The 16,837-nt window shown below is 37.0% G+C and overlaps 1 protein-coding gene across 2 annotated transcripts in view; it reads left to right on the top strand.

Annotated features, from left to right (window-relative positions):
• Positions 1-16,837, top strand: part of LOC136875356 (uncharacterized) — a 216,632-nt gene that overhangs the window by 19,183 nt on the left and 180,612 nt on the right. For both annotated transcript variants that reach the window (XM_067148897.2, XM_067148898.2), the window contains exon 2: positions 4,661-4,899. In XM_067148897.2, coding sequence (XP_067004998.2) covers positions 4,661-4,899 — 239 coding nt within the window. The remainder of the gene's footprint in view (positions 1-4,660; positions 4,900-16,837) is intronic.

Below are 16,837 nucleotides of genomic sequence, written 5' to 3'. Positions count from 1 at the left end.
TCACCTGATCGATTCTGACATCATCAATTGTTATATTGGTTTTAATTTCTTCCATTTTTTTCTGTACTACCATTACTTTTGTTTTCTGCTTGTTTACTTTTAATTTCCATAGTTTAAGAGTGCCTGAAAGGACTTTCAGCATTCTATTCATTTCTTTTTCTGTGTCTGCAATTAATACGATGTCATCTGCAAATCTGATACAATGTATCCTTTCACCATTGACTTTTATTCCCTTTGTCTTCTCCTTCATGATCTGAATAGCTTCCTCAATGAAGATATTAAATAAATACAGTGATAGGGGACAACCTTGTCTAACTCCTTTCCTAATCCTGGCCTTTTCTTCTACCTGATTGATGATATTTTTGTGCTTTTGTTCAGATACAGTTGATTAATCATTCTTTTATCCTTCCAGTCCAGTCCTATTTTCCTCATAGTTCTAAACAGTAGTTCCCAGTTCACATCGTCAAAAGCTTTTTCTAAGTCAATGAAGGTAAGATAAGTCATTCTATTCATGTCCATCCTTCTCTCCAATAACATGCCTAAGGCCAGAATTGCTTCTCTTGTTCCTCTGCCTTCTCTGAATCCAAATTGGTCTTCTCCAACATACTTATCTACTTTTCCTTTTATTCTGATCGTAACTATGTTAAGGAGTATCTTGGAGGCATGTGTTAATATTGATAGTGTTCTATAATTGGTGCAGTCAGCTGCCCTTCCTATTTTAGGTATGGTAATGGTTCTGCATTGTGTGAAGTCTTCTGGCATGATTCCTCTTTCGTAGCATTCATTTATTACTCTGAATGACTGGTCTTTCATGTTGATACCTACATTTTTCAGTAATTCTGCTGGGATGTCATCTACACCGGTTGCTTTTCCTTCTTTCAGACTCTGAAGGGCATGTTCAAATTCATGGCTCATGATTGGAGGACTTTGAATTTCTCTTCCACACTCATTGGTGTCTTCAATTAGCTTATTGTCATTCTTGAAGTCCTTATCATCGTACAGTTCTTCAGTGTATTCTTTCCATCGAGCACATATCTTATTGTTGTCTATCAGTAACATTCCTTCTTTGTTTTTTACTAGTGCATATTTGGTTCTATTTTTGTACTGAAGGGCACTGATTTTCTTATAAACTTGATCCTGTTTTCCCTTTTCTATATCTTCTTCTATCTCTTCAGCAATGTTTTTGGTCCATTTCTCATTTTCTTCTCTGCATTTGGTTGTGATCTGATTTTTAATCCTTTCATAGTCATCTACATTGTTTTCCTTCCTGAGCTTATTCCTTTCTTGAATTAGGTTTGGTATTTCTTCTGTCATCCAAGGTTTTCTGGGCTCCCAATTTCCTTTTTCCTAAAAGGTCATTTGTTGCTTCAATTATTTTAATCTTGATGTTATTCCACTGCATTGGCTCATCACTTCCATTATCTACTTTATTGGTTCGTTCTTCAAAAGCCGCCTTTGTTGCTACTTCTTTCAGTCCTTCTTCACTTCTTTTTGCTAGATCTTTTGGTTCTTTTAAATGTAATGTTGTACTTGGCTAACACAAGTGTATGGTCACTATATCAGGACCTGGGTAGCTGTGGCATGATTTTATCTGATTCCTGTATCTTTGCTTCATTAGTATATAATCTAACTGAAATCGTCTTTTGTCTGGTGCCTCCCACATGTACCTTCTTCTAAGAGGAACTTCAAATAATGTGTTTGTAATAACCATATCATTTTGACTGCAGAAATCTACCAAAGTTTCACCTCTTTCATTTGTTTCCCCCAGACCAAAATTTCCTACTGTCTTATTGCCTGTAGGGGATCCCACTGTTGCATTAAAATCGCCCATTATTGCAACATTATCTTTTTCTTTAGTTAGTTTTAATAGTTCTTCAATATCTTCATACATAGCCTACCGAGCTCGATAGCTGCAGTCGCTTAAGTGCGGTCAGTATCCAGTAATCGGGAGATAGTGGGTTCGAGCCCCACTGTCGGCAGCCCTGAAGATGGTTTTCCGTGGTTTCCCATTTTCACACCAGGCAAATGCCGGGACTGTACCTTAATTAAGGCCACGGCCGCTTCCTTCCACTTCCTAGGTCTTTCCTATTCCGTCGTCGCCATAAGACATATCTGTGTCAGTGCGACGTAAAACAAATAGCAAAAAAAAAAAAATAGCATACATAGTCTCCACTTCTTCCAAGTCATGAGCCGATGTTGGGAAATATGTCTGAATTATTACTAAGTCCACAGGTGCACTATTAATTTTCACCATCATTAACCGGTTGCTGACATGGTAGGTAGTGCAAACATTATTTGACCATTTTCCTCTTATTATAATTGCCACTCCATGCTTTCCTCTTTTCTCTCCACCACTGTAAATTACTCTAAACTCATCATCTTAGAAGTCTCCATTTCCTTACCATCTTGTCTCACACATACCTAATATATCTATCTCATTCTTCCTCATCTGGTCTTTCACTTCATCCAGTTTTCCCGCTTTCAATAGCGTTCGTACATTCCATGTTCCCATCTTCATGGCGGTTTTAGAGGGATTTCGCTTGCTAATGACCTTAGAAGCCCTCTTACCTCTCCTGCCTGACCTTGGGTTCCGAAATCTATGATCAGTAATTAATGTTTCCTCATTAATGTTAGCTTCCATGGTTGCATTCTACTTGGGATATCCTTAGGATCTTTAATGGTGTGGTTTCCCGTTGCCTTCTCCGTTCTGTGCCGTTGACCAGTATGTATAGGTTCATCCGCCTTTAGGGGCAATTTCTCACCCCAAGGACAAGAGAGTGCCCTGACCTCAATTTGTTCATCCACCCTTGGAGGAGGCTGTTGATGACATTGAGGGGGATCACTTATACCGGTGGCCACTCGGTCCCCTGTAAGTTATCTTTTACGACAGGCAACGGTTACCGTGGGTGAATTCTAACCCACAGCCCACACCTTCCAAAAATGAACTGTAGAGTAGACATGATCAATAAAAAATTCTACAATATGCATTTTTGGTTAGTAGTATCACTTTATGTGAGATGACAATTAAAATTCCTTGAATTTATGTTTAATACTGATTACAAGAGATGGAGCTTTATAATGTAGGGATTTATCCGGGACTCAAAGAGCAGTAGACCTCTCCAGCAGTCCTCAGTATTATCTTAAATGAAACGCTCTATTAGGTGACACAAATTTTCGGCGACGAAATACCAAGCACATCTGGGAATATGGCGTAACATATGTATATTATTCTTACACGAAGCCAGTTCTTCATAAAAAGAATTCCTTGATGTCGTTGTTGTACCATCTCCTTTAACCTCTTAACATACCAATTATTTACAGAATTGTGATCTTTTATTTTACCTAATTTTTTAATTGTTAAAATGGGCTATTTATTGAAAACTAATGACAGTGGTAACAATAAAAATACATTTTTCGAACTTAACAATGAAATATAAGCCACCGAAAGTTCCTGCTTTAAAATCCCGAGTATACTCGTGATATTTTTTACGGATTCTAAACTAAATAACACAGCACTAAACAGTTGGCAAGTAATACAACATGACACTCAATACTGTTCAAATGTTTGTGGCTGTGTGAAATGCCCTAAAACAAGGATCAACACACAATGCTACATTGCTGGAAAGCTGCGAAAACGAACTGCCTGAGTCACCGATATCCACTACGGTTGAGTCAGAGACATCTGTTGGCCAAAATAGGACCCTAAATTAATAATTTCATAAACATCTGGCAGAAATATTGAGAAACAACAAGAAACAAGTATATTCGGGCCTTTAAATTAGGTACCGACCAATGAGCGACATTCCTGAGTATACTCGGGATTTTATTTTATATAAATATATAGAACCTCGAGTATACTCGGGCTTTCATGTTAAGAGGTTAACAGGCTTATCGGGATGATTTTGGGACTAGTGAATACGAAGACCTCTCGTACCTTTATAAATTTGTGAATTTATTAGTAATTCGTATGATGGACACAGCCACAAGTCAGCAGTACTAGTAATAACCTGAACTTCCACATCCGAGATACCAGCACAAATTCTGTGAATCCTCGAATGACGTATCTCACAGAGAAGTAATACGTTGAATCTCGTGTCACCTGATTTCCTACATAGACGACAAGCAGTTGTTCGTTATCTTTTATCTGACACACACAATAACAGAGAATAACTAAACGTTGAATATCATACTGGAAATACACGACGCTTGAATACTAACAAGATATGGCTATCGTTCCTTAATTAGTGTAAAGGACACCTAGGTGGTGTTAACTAATATAATATACCTTTCGAAAAGGTCAAGGATAAATTTTACAATCAATGACGAACAAGAAACTATAACAAGATGGCTGTCATCTTATTCACAGATAAACTTAAGAATTTAGTGGAAACATTTTAATTTTAAAAAGAAAAAACCTGAGCCACGGAAGACAACACAATCACATATGTAAAACACACTAACAAACTTCGCCGTCAGTCGGTGAACCCCAAAAACAAGCACAGTTTGGTTGATTTCAATACAGACATTGCTTGACTGAAATCAGTGGTCAAATCCACAGCCTTCCATTATAATAATGAATTTTATTGCCTTCAGAGTAGACATTAAAATTTTAAAAATTATGATTTTCAAGTAAATTAGAAATGTATTTTGATCATTTCAGTGATGGGTCTTCAGCAGATCTTTTGTTCTACAACAATTGTCGTTGGGCTTTTCGTCAGTGTGGATTATGGCTTATGTGATGAATTCCGTTGTCGTGGCAATGAACGAGAACATCGCAGTGAGGATGCTGGTTATTGGAGTTGGAAAATTCATTCTTCATGGACAGTTATTTATATAATTGGTCTTGCTTTGTGGAGTTTACATCACACGCTACTGGAAGGTCTCCTAGTCACTCATGGGGTCAGTATAAATGTTATTGAAGCTTTATTTATATTTACATTGTTAATTAAAAACTTTAATTGGCTGTTCAGCACTGGTGCTACTAAATCTCCCTCTGTTCCTTATAGGGAATACTGTATTTCAGTTATGTGAATTTCTGCTACCAAAGATGCATTGGTAAGTGATAAGCAAGTTGTCCTCCAAGTTAGTTTTTGTTAGTTATGTTTTCATAGTCAAAGAAAGCCATCACGGAAGTAAACAAATGGACAGTAGAAATCTGTTCTCATGATGTACCATAGGTGAACAAATCAGACTCCATTGAAAGTCTTATGAACTTTGGTTGCAGCCGTCAGTTTTCCAAAGCTTTGGAAATGTATAAGGTAAATGTCTTGTGGATTATAATGGAGTTCATAGTCCTAATGCTATCTGCTACAGAAATACTTCAAATTCAAGTAGCATTTGTGTACATCACTATTTTAGAAACCTTTCTTCTATCTGGTGATGAAGAGTTTAATACTTGTTTCTGGAAATGGCCTGGAGAACTATATTTGACAATCCATTTTAAAAAAATTTTTTTTAAGAGAGATCCAATATGGAGAAATTTGAAATCACATTGACAAGTATAAGCAAAGAAAGCCATATAATTATCTGGAAAATAGCTCATCATACAAGAAATGCCTCACTAAAAAATAGAGCACAACTTACAAGGTAAAATATCTCAAATGAGGTCATGTGTAAAAGAATATATTTCTCAACCAGAGGTGTCTGGCAACACTTGTGGTTTGACCACATGGGTGTAATGTATAAATGAAGATTGGCCAATTCACCATCGTGTAGTTATGGAGAAACCAGATAGATAGAATAGAATAGAATAATTTTTATTGTTGTTAGGCTACTGGCAGTTGCAATGGACAGAGTCATATGTGCATAGTTACAGAATATTACAAGTATCGCATTAAGCACAGAAAATAAATACAACTATATACACAAAAGTTAAAATAAACATAACACTCTTCGTCCAAGAGAGTGATAAATAACTACTAATTTACCAACGTGTTAGAATGACATTGGCTTTTATTACCCCCCTTTGAAACAGTGTTATTTTTTCTTCAAATTCAGATACTGAGTAGAAGCTATTGGATGTCAACCAAGTTTTAAGGGTTTTTTTGAAGTTACTTAGGGGCATATCCTTTACTTGGGCAGGTAGTTTGTTGAATAATTTAATGCCATTATACCTATAGTTTTCTTGTATTTTTCTCAACCTAACATGTGGTAAATCTAAATTGTTCCTATATCTGGTGCCATATGAGTGTACATTGCTGCGAGTTGTTAGGTCGATGAGATTTTCTTTAGTATTGAGTATACTATGATAATAAATGTATAATGAGGGAAGTCATAAATGCAAGGTCTTGGAACATAGGTCCACAATACTCCCTTGTGGCCTTACTTTTAATACATCTTATTATCTTCTTTTGCCACTTGAACACATCTTGAGCTCCTGTTGAGCATGGTATCATATGATAAATGTGAATGAAAGAAGGCATAGTATGCACTCATCATCTGACTACTACTAACTGATCCTTTAAGTCTGCGAAGCAAAAATATCACTCTAGCCAGTTTTGTACATAACGTTTGCGTGTGTGTGTTCCAGGTTAATTTATAATCCCAATAATTTGACAGAATTTTGATCATTATTATCCAGACCTGAATTAATTAAATGGAAGTATATCACTTCTGTCTTGTTATTATTTAGGGTAAGTTTATTTGCCTGCAACCAAGAGGATGATTTGTGTAGCATTTCTGTCCTTTCCTCCTTAACATATTTTAAGTCTCTATTGCTTGTTATGATAGTAATATCATCTGCATAGAGCACTGGCCTACAGGGTAAATTACTAACAATATCAATTATATACACAAGAAGAGGAAGGTTCCTATAACTGAACCCTGAACCACCCCTGTTTTTACTTTGAGAGCCCCAGATCATTGATTTTCTACCAGTACAATTTGATACCTGTCATTGAGGTAGGATGTAATTAATAATAACACTAAATCTTTCACGTCATAGTAGCTAAGCTTACTTATTAGTATATTGTGCGGTACTGTATCAAGAGCTTTGCTGAGGTCTAACAGTGTAGCACTTGTAATGTGGTGAGACTCAAAGCCTTGAATTACTTCAGTCACAACAGCTTCTAAGGCTTTAATGGTGGATTTATTTGTACTGAACTCAAACTGTGCGGCATTTAGTAAATTATACTTTTCAAAATATACAGATAGCTGTTCCTTTATACAATGTTCTATTATCTTAGATATGATTGGAACAATTGAAATGGGTCGATAACTGCCTGGATCCATAACATCTCCATTCTTAAACACAGGAATTGTAACTGTAATTTTTAGACAGTCTGGGAAAGTCCCCTCAGCCAGTATCCAATTGATAAGGTGAGTTAGAGAAATTATTATTATGTCAATAATTTGTTTTAGAATAAAACTACTTATGCCATAGTAGTCTTCACAGTTTGAAGAATTTAGTTCTGAAACTATTTTGCAGACTTTCTTAGGGTTTATAACTTGCCATTTTAAAGGGGGTCTGTTATTTTCAGGAGTTACACTATTCTTTAGTAGATTGTTGTATGCAGTTTCATTGTCTCCAGAGGTGTTACTGATATTTGTGGGTTTGGCATTGTTTATAAAGTATTCATTAAGTACATTCGGTTCTATTGGCACAGAATTCTCCCTCTTTGCCCTTCCAATTTCATTGTTTATGATTATTTTTAGAGTTATTAATAAAATAATCATTAGCTTGTTGTTTTGCCAGTTGAATTTTCTTACGGTAGATTTTTTAAATGAGGATATAATTTTCTTTATCTGTTTGTTTTCCTTGCTTTGCTTTATTGTAATTTTTATTTACACAGAAAAGCGCACAATGTGCAGGGGTATAAACTTAATCACTACAAAGTTTTGTCAGAGAACACGGTTTCTTCGGGCACTCCAGTGCGTGGTAACGACCACAGAACTTCTCACACCATTGACATACAGAGTCATGGTTCGGATCATGAAATCTAGGTACAACACATGCCTTGTGATGGAAGCCATGGACAGCTGCATGGGTCACTGTATGTCTGAGGTCGAAGCAACTCTGACACCAATTGATTGTTGTCATTGCATCCGTTATATAGAAATCACTCCAGATTTTTGTCTTCTTTAATTTTAATTCATGTAAGAGCTCTTGATATGCCTTTGTTGATTGTAGAGTCATTGTATGTCGCAAGTCCTCAATGAAGAAAGGTTCTCGGGTCAGTTCGTACACAAGTCTAGAGGGTGTGTATTTAGATACACATAGGGCTCTTTTAAGGAAAATTGCTTTCACCCTTTCTATCTCTTTTAGATCTTTCTTTTTCAGGAAGGTCCAAATTGTTTCAATGCCGTAAGTGACAGTTGGAGTAACTTTGAGGCGGAAGAGTTTCAAGGCCGTTTTGATTGACAGTTGACTAAGGTGATCTATGTCATTTATTGCTATGATTGCAGCCAGAGTCCTTTCTTTTATGTGAGCTGTAAATGTGGTTCCAGTTGTCTTATTGTAATAGATCATCATTAAATTCCTGATAGTTGCGAGGCGAGAAGTGTACCATTTCCCTTTATGCTTCCCCTTGAGTTTACCTGATCTGTTAATTACATGTGTAGTTCTAGGACAGCACTCTTCCACACAGTAACCTAGAAACTGTATAAAATTTTCAGTTGCTTTTGAGGCATTATTAGAGTTTTGTATAATGTTTTCAAAACTGATGTGAATTAATTCATTTCTCAGCTTTAAAACATTATTTTCTCCCAACCTCCTGAAATGTTTAAATTGCCTATTGTCATGTTGCTTTTCCAAATCAGTTTTTAATTTTAGCCAGAGACCACTGTGGTCAGACAATATATGTTCTGTAACACCACATGTGAAGTCACTGTTTTGACCTTTAGTGATTATGTTGTCCAGTCAAGAATTTTTCCTGGTGGGTTGATCAATGGCAAGATAGAAATCATGAGACCTGAGAATATCACAATCTTGTTTTTTGATGGATGATTCAGCTAAAATATTAATATCACCTAAGCAATAGATTTTGTACTAAGTACTCTGAAAAATGATCCCACATGTTCAAAAAAGGCATGACTATCAGAATCTAGTGTTCGGTACAGGGAAATAATTATCAGTTTAGTATTTGTAAATTCACCCCTGCCGCTTCAAATAACTTTTTTATACAGTACTACTCTAAATCTAAAACAGTGTACTGTATTTCATATTAGAGTTTATTTTGCCATATATTGCAACTCCCCCATTTGAAGTCCTTTTCTACAAAAATATGTAACTATCTCATATCCTGCTGGGATGTAAAAACCAATCTCATCCTTCACAAGCCAATGTTCATTAATACATAAAATATCAACTGAAAATGAATTCAAGAATATTTCAGGTTCACCTAGCTTATTTCTAATGGATTGAAGATAGATATGAAAAACAATAAGGTCTGAATTTACATAATGTTCTCTTGAAACCTTGATTGCTGGCATAGGTTGGTCCACTGAAAGATGTTGCCTGGTATTAATATTCATACTATTTCCTAGTGTTACATTTGACTCATGAGTTTAGAGTTTCCCTGGAACCCAGATCCTTGTACACAGATCTTAATTTAAGGATCTGGGTTTTCTGGCAAGTTTCCCTGTATGTGACAGTTTATTGGTATAGGTGCAAATTAGTTTGCAAATCTCTGTTGATAATTGTAGCAATTTGTCTACAGAGAGTTGCTTTTCCATTACCATTCAGATGTTACCCATGCCTCGTGAATATTTGTCTGCCAAGACCTAAAGTATCTACTACATAGATATTTCTAAAACTTTTACATAATCTTTTGATTTTTGTAACCGGTGCTTCAGCGACTACACGAGACACAGTAAAGGGAGGAAAGTAAGTGCAATTACACAGTACCTAAGACACTACACACACAATAAAACATCTGATGAACTACCTGGAACTCTGCCGATAACAACACTGGTAAATATCAGTAGGGGCAATTTTATGATAATAAACCAGGAACGTGGAAAGGTGACTGGGAAACCTTACGAAGGGCATGGATATGGCTTAGGTTGCAGTTTTCAGAAAAATCTACAGTGATCCTTGATTTTCAAAAATATTATTTACAAATGGACTTTTTTTTTTTTTGCTAGGGGCTTTACGTCGCACTGACACAGATAGGTCTTATGGCGACGATGGAATAGGAAAGGCCTAGGAGTTGGAAGGAAGCGGCCGTGGCCTTAATTAAGGTACAGCCCCAGCATTTGCCTGGTGTGAAAATGGGAAACCACGGAAAACCATCTTCAGGGCTGCCGATAGTGGGATTCGAACCTACTATCTCCCGGATGCAAGCTCACAGCCGCGTGCCTCTACGCGCACGGCCAACTCACTCGGTCAAATTGACTTTACAGATGAATTCCGAACAAATTCAGCCATGCGGAAAGTACCGATACACAGTTTGTAAAATACATATTACATGTTCTTTGAGACACACAAATTAGATGTTCCTTGACAATAGCTTCCTATAAGTTCAAAGAGTCAAGCAGACACCATACATCTAATTACAAATATTTCAAAATATCTGAACAACATAATTGAAACAGGGTAAGATCAGAAATATCTAAACTTGGCGCAGAGGCCAGTTCAACTTGGTCCCACACCAAAAACACTTCTGATGCGAAGCATTGGAAAAAATAGCATGCATCAAGTGACACGGAACTACTAGAGGAAAAACCCCAAGGGAAATACGTAAAACTACAAATTACATGTTTAGCAAAACAAGGAAAGGGGAATGCCTCGAAAAGAAACAGGCAAGCCCAACCGAAAAGCTAAGGCCTCTGAAATAATTGAGTGGTGAGTCTGGGTGGGGTTAGGGCAAACTCCTAAATGAAAAAGCAAGCAAACATTAAATGTAATTTAAGGTAGAACAGAAATCAAGAGTGCTTACCCCGAGGTGGCCCATCCTGGTAGCGAGGCGTTGTTGACATCAAAACTTCGGATAGTCAAGAAATGGAAGACAGGCCACGAAATGCTGCCTCGCTCTCTTTAAAAAGGAAACCCTGGCCTTGGAGTAGCCAATCAGAACGCAGAAGCCTGCCTATCGCCACTCAGGTTCACCATTCACAACTCTTACTTCAGTCGCGATGTTTAAATAACTTTCTCAAATACACACAATCGCGAATCTTCCATTTCCAGAACAGTCAGAACATACTTTCTAGAATACATAACTGACAAAGGCCAACACACCCTGTTCAAAAATTCATATCACAACTTTCTGGACAGTTCCCTTAAATATAGAAATGAAATCTACTAGTTACAACCGACATATGTTAGAAAAATATTTTTTACACTGTACAGGTTAGGTAGCTGAATGGAATACAAATAAAATATTTTAGCACAATGCTCCAGATCATACGGTAAGTACTACTTAACAAGGTTTACAAATAAAATCTTCTATAAACACCTTCCACTTCCAATATATTCTACACGTGTCAGTTTTTATATTTACATCATGTACAACTTTGTTCACACACGAGTTCTCTGAAAGGTCATACCTAAGTGGAACATTAACTACAATTACTTTTGAGTCAGGTAGTTTGGAAATCTTACCTCTGAGGGTTGTAATTAATTCCTCACCTTCATTTTCAGCAATGTTATTTGTACCATTCACAATCACCACATAATTGTCCTTCTCTAACACTGGATCACAACTTGAAAGGACGTCTCCTGTTTTGGCACCTGGTTTTACTAGTCCTAAAACCTCAGTTTCTGGATTCTGCAGCTCATCCTTGATGCCTTCTGCCATACCCTGTCCTTGACTGTCTGCGTAGAGATGAATATTTGGCGATCTTGACTTTCCGTTGGTTATCTCCACTGGATTTAAGATTATTCGGAAACCTTGATGTGTCTTCTTCTGGGACTTGTTGCAAAGACTGAAATGTATTTTGGCACTGCAAAGAGTTTTTTCCGGGTTTTAAGTGGTACGTAGTTTCTCCCATATGTTTAACTTTAGGCCTAAAGTGGCTACGCGTCACTTCCGTCCACGGCGATATTTCTTCTCCAATTTCTTCTTTATCTTCCAGTTTCTTTATTCTGTCCTTTAAGCTTTCATTTTCAAATTTCAGAGCACATAAGTCTTCTTGTAGCACGCCTAAAATCTTAAGTATAGTTTCGTAAGTCTCTCTTTCTTGTTGTTCTGCCTCACTATCAGTTTGTTTACACTCGGGACATAGCCACACACTTTCTTCGATATCAGTCCTATTTACAATATTTGCACAACGAAAATGGTACCGTTCATCACACTTTCAATACAGAATCCCATTTTTTACTACTCTTCTGCATTTGCCACATTTTTCACTGCATCTTACACCGTTATCCACTACGGATATCACAGACTCATGCATAGTAGCCGCCATGTTTTCACTGCAGGTAGATCTAGAAGACAAAACAAAAACGTCTCCCCCTGGAAAAGAAAGTTCCGTAATAAGGTACCAAACCTAAATTACTGTAACATAAACCTTACAAGCTGCAAACAAAAAATCAATTAAAAACTGAAGAAAGGCTTAACAAAAATACAGATAGGTCTTATGGCGACGATGGGGATGGGGTAGGAAAGGCCTAGGAATGGGAAGGAAGCGGCCGTGGCCTTAATTAAGGTACAGCCCCGGCATTTACCTGGTGTGAAAATGGGAAACCATGGAAAACCATCTTCAGGGCTGCCGACAGTGGGGCTCGAACCCACTATCTCCCGATTACTGGATACTGGCCGCACTTAAGCGACTGCAGCTATCGAGCTCGGTAAACAAAAATACTAATGAGGAGACAAAATAGATAAAGAATCCTTCAGAATCATAAGTAATAGATGTTGTAGATCCTTGAATGTGAATCCCTGCTTCTAGAGGAAGGAGCTTAATTCCTTTCAGGAGGTTCCTCTGGCTCCAAAATGAAGTCGCTTCACTTCCCACGCGTGTCCAATGGTATGGTACTTCTCACTTAAGAGAGGGACACATAGGTAATAATTAATAAATCGTAAAGAAATTAAGGGAGCACCAGCAGTACATATTATCATGGGTAAAGCATTTTTTGTTGGATAAATTATCTACATAAATGTTGTTGTTTGAGTTGTGCTAAACTTTTCATTTCTATATAACTACTACATCCTACATCTGCTCTAATCTGTTTGTCATATTCGTATCTTGGTCTACCCCTACTGTTCTTACCACCTACACTTCCCTCAAAAACCAACTGTACAAGTCCTGGGTGACTTAAGATGTGCTCTGTCATTCTATCTCTTCTTCTGGTCAACTTTAACCAAATTGATCTTCTCTCATCAATTCGATTCAGTATCTCCTCATTCGTGATTCCATCTACCCATCTTGCCTTCAGCATTCTTCTGTAACATCACATTTCAAAAGCCACCCTATCTATTCTCTTTCTTTCTGAGCTAGTTATCATCCAGTTTCACTTCCATACAGTGCCACACTCCAGACAAAAGTCTTCAAAAACATCTTTTTAATTTCTATATCAATGTTCAAGATGAACAAATTTCTTTTCTTAAGAAAGGCCTTCCTTGATTGTACTAGTCTGCATTTTATGTCCTCATTACATCTACCATCATTAGTTATTTTACTACCAAAGTAACAATATTCATCTACTTCCTTTAAGACTTCATTTCCTAATCTAATATTTCCTACATCACGACTTTGTTCAACGGCACCCCATTACTTTTGTTTTGGACTTATTTATTTTCATCTTGTATTCCTTCTCCAAGTTTCTGGCGTTTGAAACCACAGTGCCTGATATTGAATGTGTCACGCTGATCACCGGGAGCTGGCAAGTTGCTTCATTGGATCTACTCGTCTTAAACTCCTGCACGATTATGGATCTTCGTATATGTTCGATTGTGATGTGACTTTGTGCCTGACAGTGTTTAAAACCTGGCTCATTTAACCATTCTCCGCTATTCGTAAACATTGTGGGACTTTGCCTAGCGCTGCGTGTGCCATGCTGCCGCTCAGAGAATTGCGCACTGTTTTCTTTTGAGTGACTTGCATTTTACTTCTTCTGAGTTTTACAGTGTCTACCCGCATTAATTTATATCGCCTCTTCTACTGATCCGGAGTGTACTTAATCTTTTCCTTTTCCTATGCATTGTTTTTCATGTTTTAATCGGCGGACGATGACCTGGACTAGGGTCGAAACCGGTACCATTTCTACTTATTATTAAATGGAAATGTAATTTACTACATTTCTTATTCTTTTGTATTGAATAGGTTGAATCTGTTTATCAATTATTTCAATTTTAACTAATATTCTTCAATACGGAACAATGAAATTTTTAACTTTAAATAGTACTTCGGTGTCGATCCAACAGTCCAAAGTTCCAGAGCTGGAATGACCAGGCTGGAGACAGCCGTGAACACTTCTCTGCCATTATTCCGTTAAATATGCACACTTCTCATTCCAATCAGTGCCTCAGAGTAGGGATTGAATAGCTTGAATACTATGATGAACCAGTGTGTTACATACCAGTAGTATGGGAAAATTTATGAAACAGAGGAATGGCATGCTAAAGAAGAAAGTTACCTAACTCCCCAGCTACTTCCTGCCAGTATTTAGGCAGACTGTTACACTCGTACGATTGGGCGAGTTGGCCGTGTGGTTAGGGGCACGCAGCTGTGAGCTTGCATCTGGGAGATAGTCGATTCGAGCCCCACTGTCAGCAGCCTTGAAGATGTTATTCCATGGATTCCTATTTTCACACCAAGCAAATGCTGGGGCTATACCTTAATTAAGGCCAAGGCCGCTTCCTTCACACTCATTAGCCCTTTCCTTCACACTCATAGCCCTTTCCTATCCCATCGTTGCCATAAGACCTAACTGTGTCGGTACGACGTATGGCAAATTAAAAAAAAAACTCGGTACATAGCAGTAATCCTATCTATCGGAGATGAGTGGCAACAGAAGACAAAGCACATCACAACAAACAATGGTCAATGTAATGTTATTGTTGATCAATTTTGTAAGCTTTCTATATTGTAGGCTTTCACATTTAGTTTTCTTTCGACTCTGTGATCTAGGGCATCTTATAAAATCATTCATAGTGTAGACTGTAGTTCCTTATTCTCTGACTTTACATAACGATTTTCATTAATTCCTGTCTACCCTTTTTCTCGTGTCTCGGCGCTGATATGGACTTAGTAACAAAAATCCAAATTCATGAATATCTCTGATCATAGCCGGTATGGTAACAGTATTGTAACAATGTATAAGACATAAGTGATCAGAAATAAAATACTATATAACTTTAGTTATGTAGTATTTATCGATACGACCACTAATAACATAATTATTTGGGAATTAAATTTTAGGCCTTCCCCATAACTAACATTTCACTCAGCGTGAGTAAAATTATTTATGACCTAGATTATAGCGACTTATTTCCCAACTTTGTATACCGATTTTCATTAAATTCTCTTCAGCCTTTTTCTTGTGATATGACAGACAGACAGACAGACAGACAGACAGACAGACAGACAGACAGACAGACAGACAGACAGACAGACAGACAGACAGACATTACAGAAATGTAAAAAGCGCATTTCCTTGTTACTGTGGGCACGACTGATACAGAAATACCATCCTTTTTTAAATTCTGAGCAATGTACAGACAAGACTCTGTACAGAATAACATCATCTGCAAAAATCTTTAATCTCTTGATTCCCTTCTTTACACATATCCTTGATAAATATGAGAAAACATAAATGTCCAGTAAAACCGCATTGAGGAATTCCCCTCTTAATTATTACAGGGTCAAATAAAGCTTTGTTTACTCTAATTCTCTGAGATCTATTTTCTAGAAATATAGCCACCCATTCAGTCACTTTTTTGTCAAGTCCAATTGCACTCATTTTTGCCAGTAGTCTCCCATGATCTACCCTATCAAATGCCTTGGATAGATCAATTGTGATACAGTCCATTTGACCTCCTGAATCCAGAATATCTGCTATATCTTGCTGGAATCCTCTAAGTTGAGCTTCAGTGGAATAACCTTTCCTAAACCCATACTGCCTTCTATCAAAATCAAATCAGTCAATACTGATGTGCATTTAGGGCAGTCACCCATGGCAGATTCCCTATCTGTTGCTTTCCTAGCCTTTTCCTAAATGATTTCAAAGAAATTGGAAATTTATTGAACATCTCCCTTGGTAATTTATTCCAATCCCTAACTCCCCTTCCTATAAATTAATATTTGCCCCAGTTTGTCCTCTTGAATTCCAACTTCATCTTCATATTGTGATCTTTCCTACTTTTATAAACGCCATTCAAACTTATTCGTCTACTAATGTCATTCCACGCCATCTCTCCGCTGACGGCTCGGAACATACCACTTATTACAAGTGATGAAAATCATTTTTCGTCCGTATTGAAAGTTTCATAAACTGTATATAGGATAATATCTTTTGTTTATTTCCACCTATTCAATACATTACAAGAAGTTGGCATTTACTTTAAAACATTAGTCAGATGAGACATGTTTCGCCTCTCACTGTGAGGCATCTTCAGTCATTATCAAAAACCTTATTATTTTACCAGGCATCTGGTTAAAGATATTCAAAAATGTGTTAATGATTATAAGAGAGGTAAGATTTACGTTAGTTATAAACATGTTCATGAAGTAACTAAAAATCTAATATATTGATAAAAACATAAGTAGTTCTTTGTTGAATAGGACTTGTTTGATTGTACTATATAGTAAAAGAAGGTGGTTTGAAGCCGTAGTCATTAATAGATGTCTAATACATAGTGGAAGGCATAAAATATCAGTTCTATGAGAATATATATTACATTCAAATGATACTAAAAACTAGTGGATTCAAAGGTAGTACATATAAAATGTTCAATGA

This window comes from Anabrus simplex, chromosome 6 (assembly GCF_040414725.1).
Source record: "Anabrus simplex isolate iqAnaSimp1 chromosome 6, ASM4041472v1, whole genome shotgun sequence".
Classification (NCBI taxonomy): domain Eukaryota; kingdom Metazoa; phylum Arthropoda; class Insecta; order Orthoptera; family Tettigoniidae; genus Anabrus; species Anabrus simplex.
This window is presented reverse-complemented; position numbering and strand designations above follow the sequence as displayed.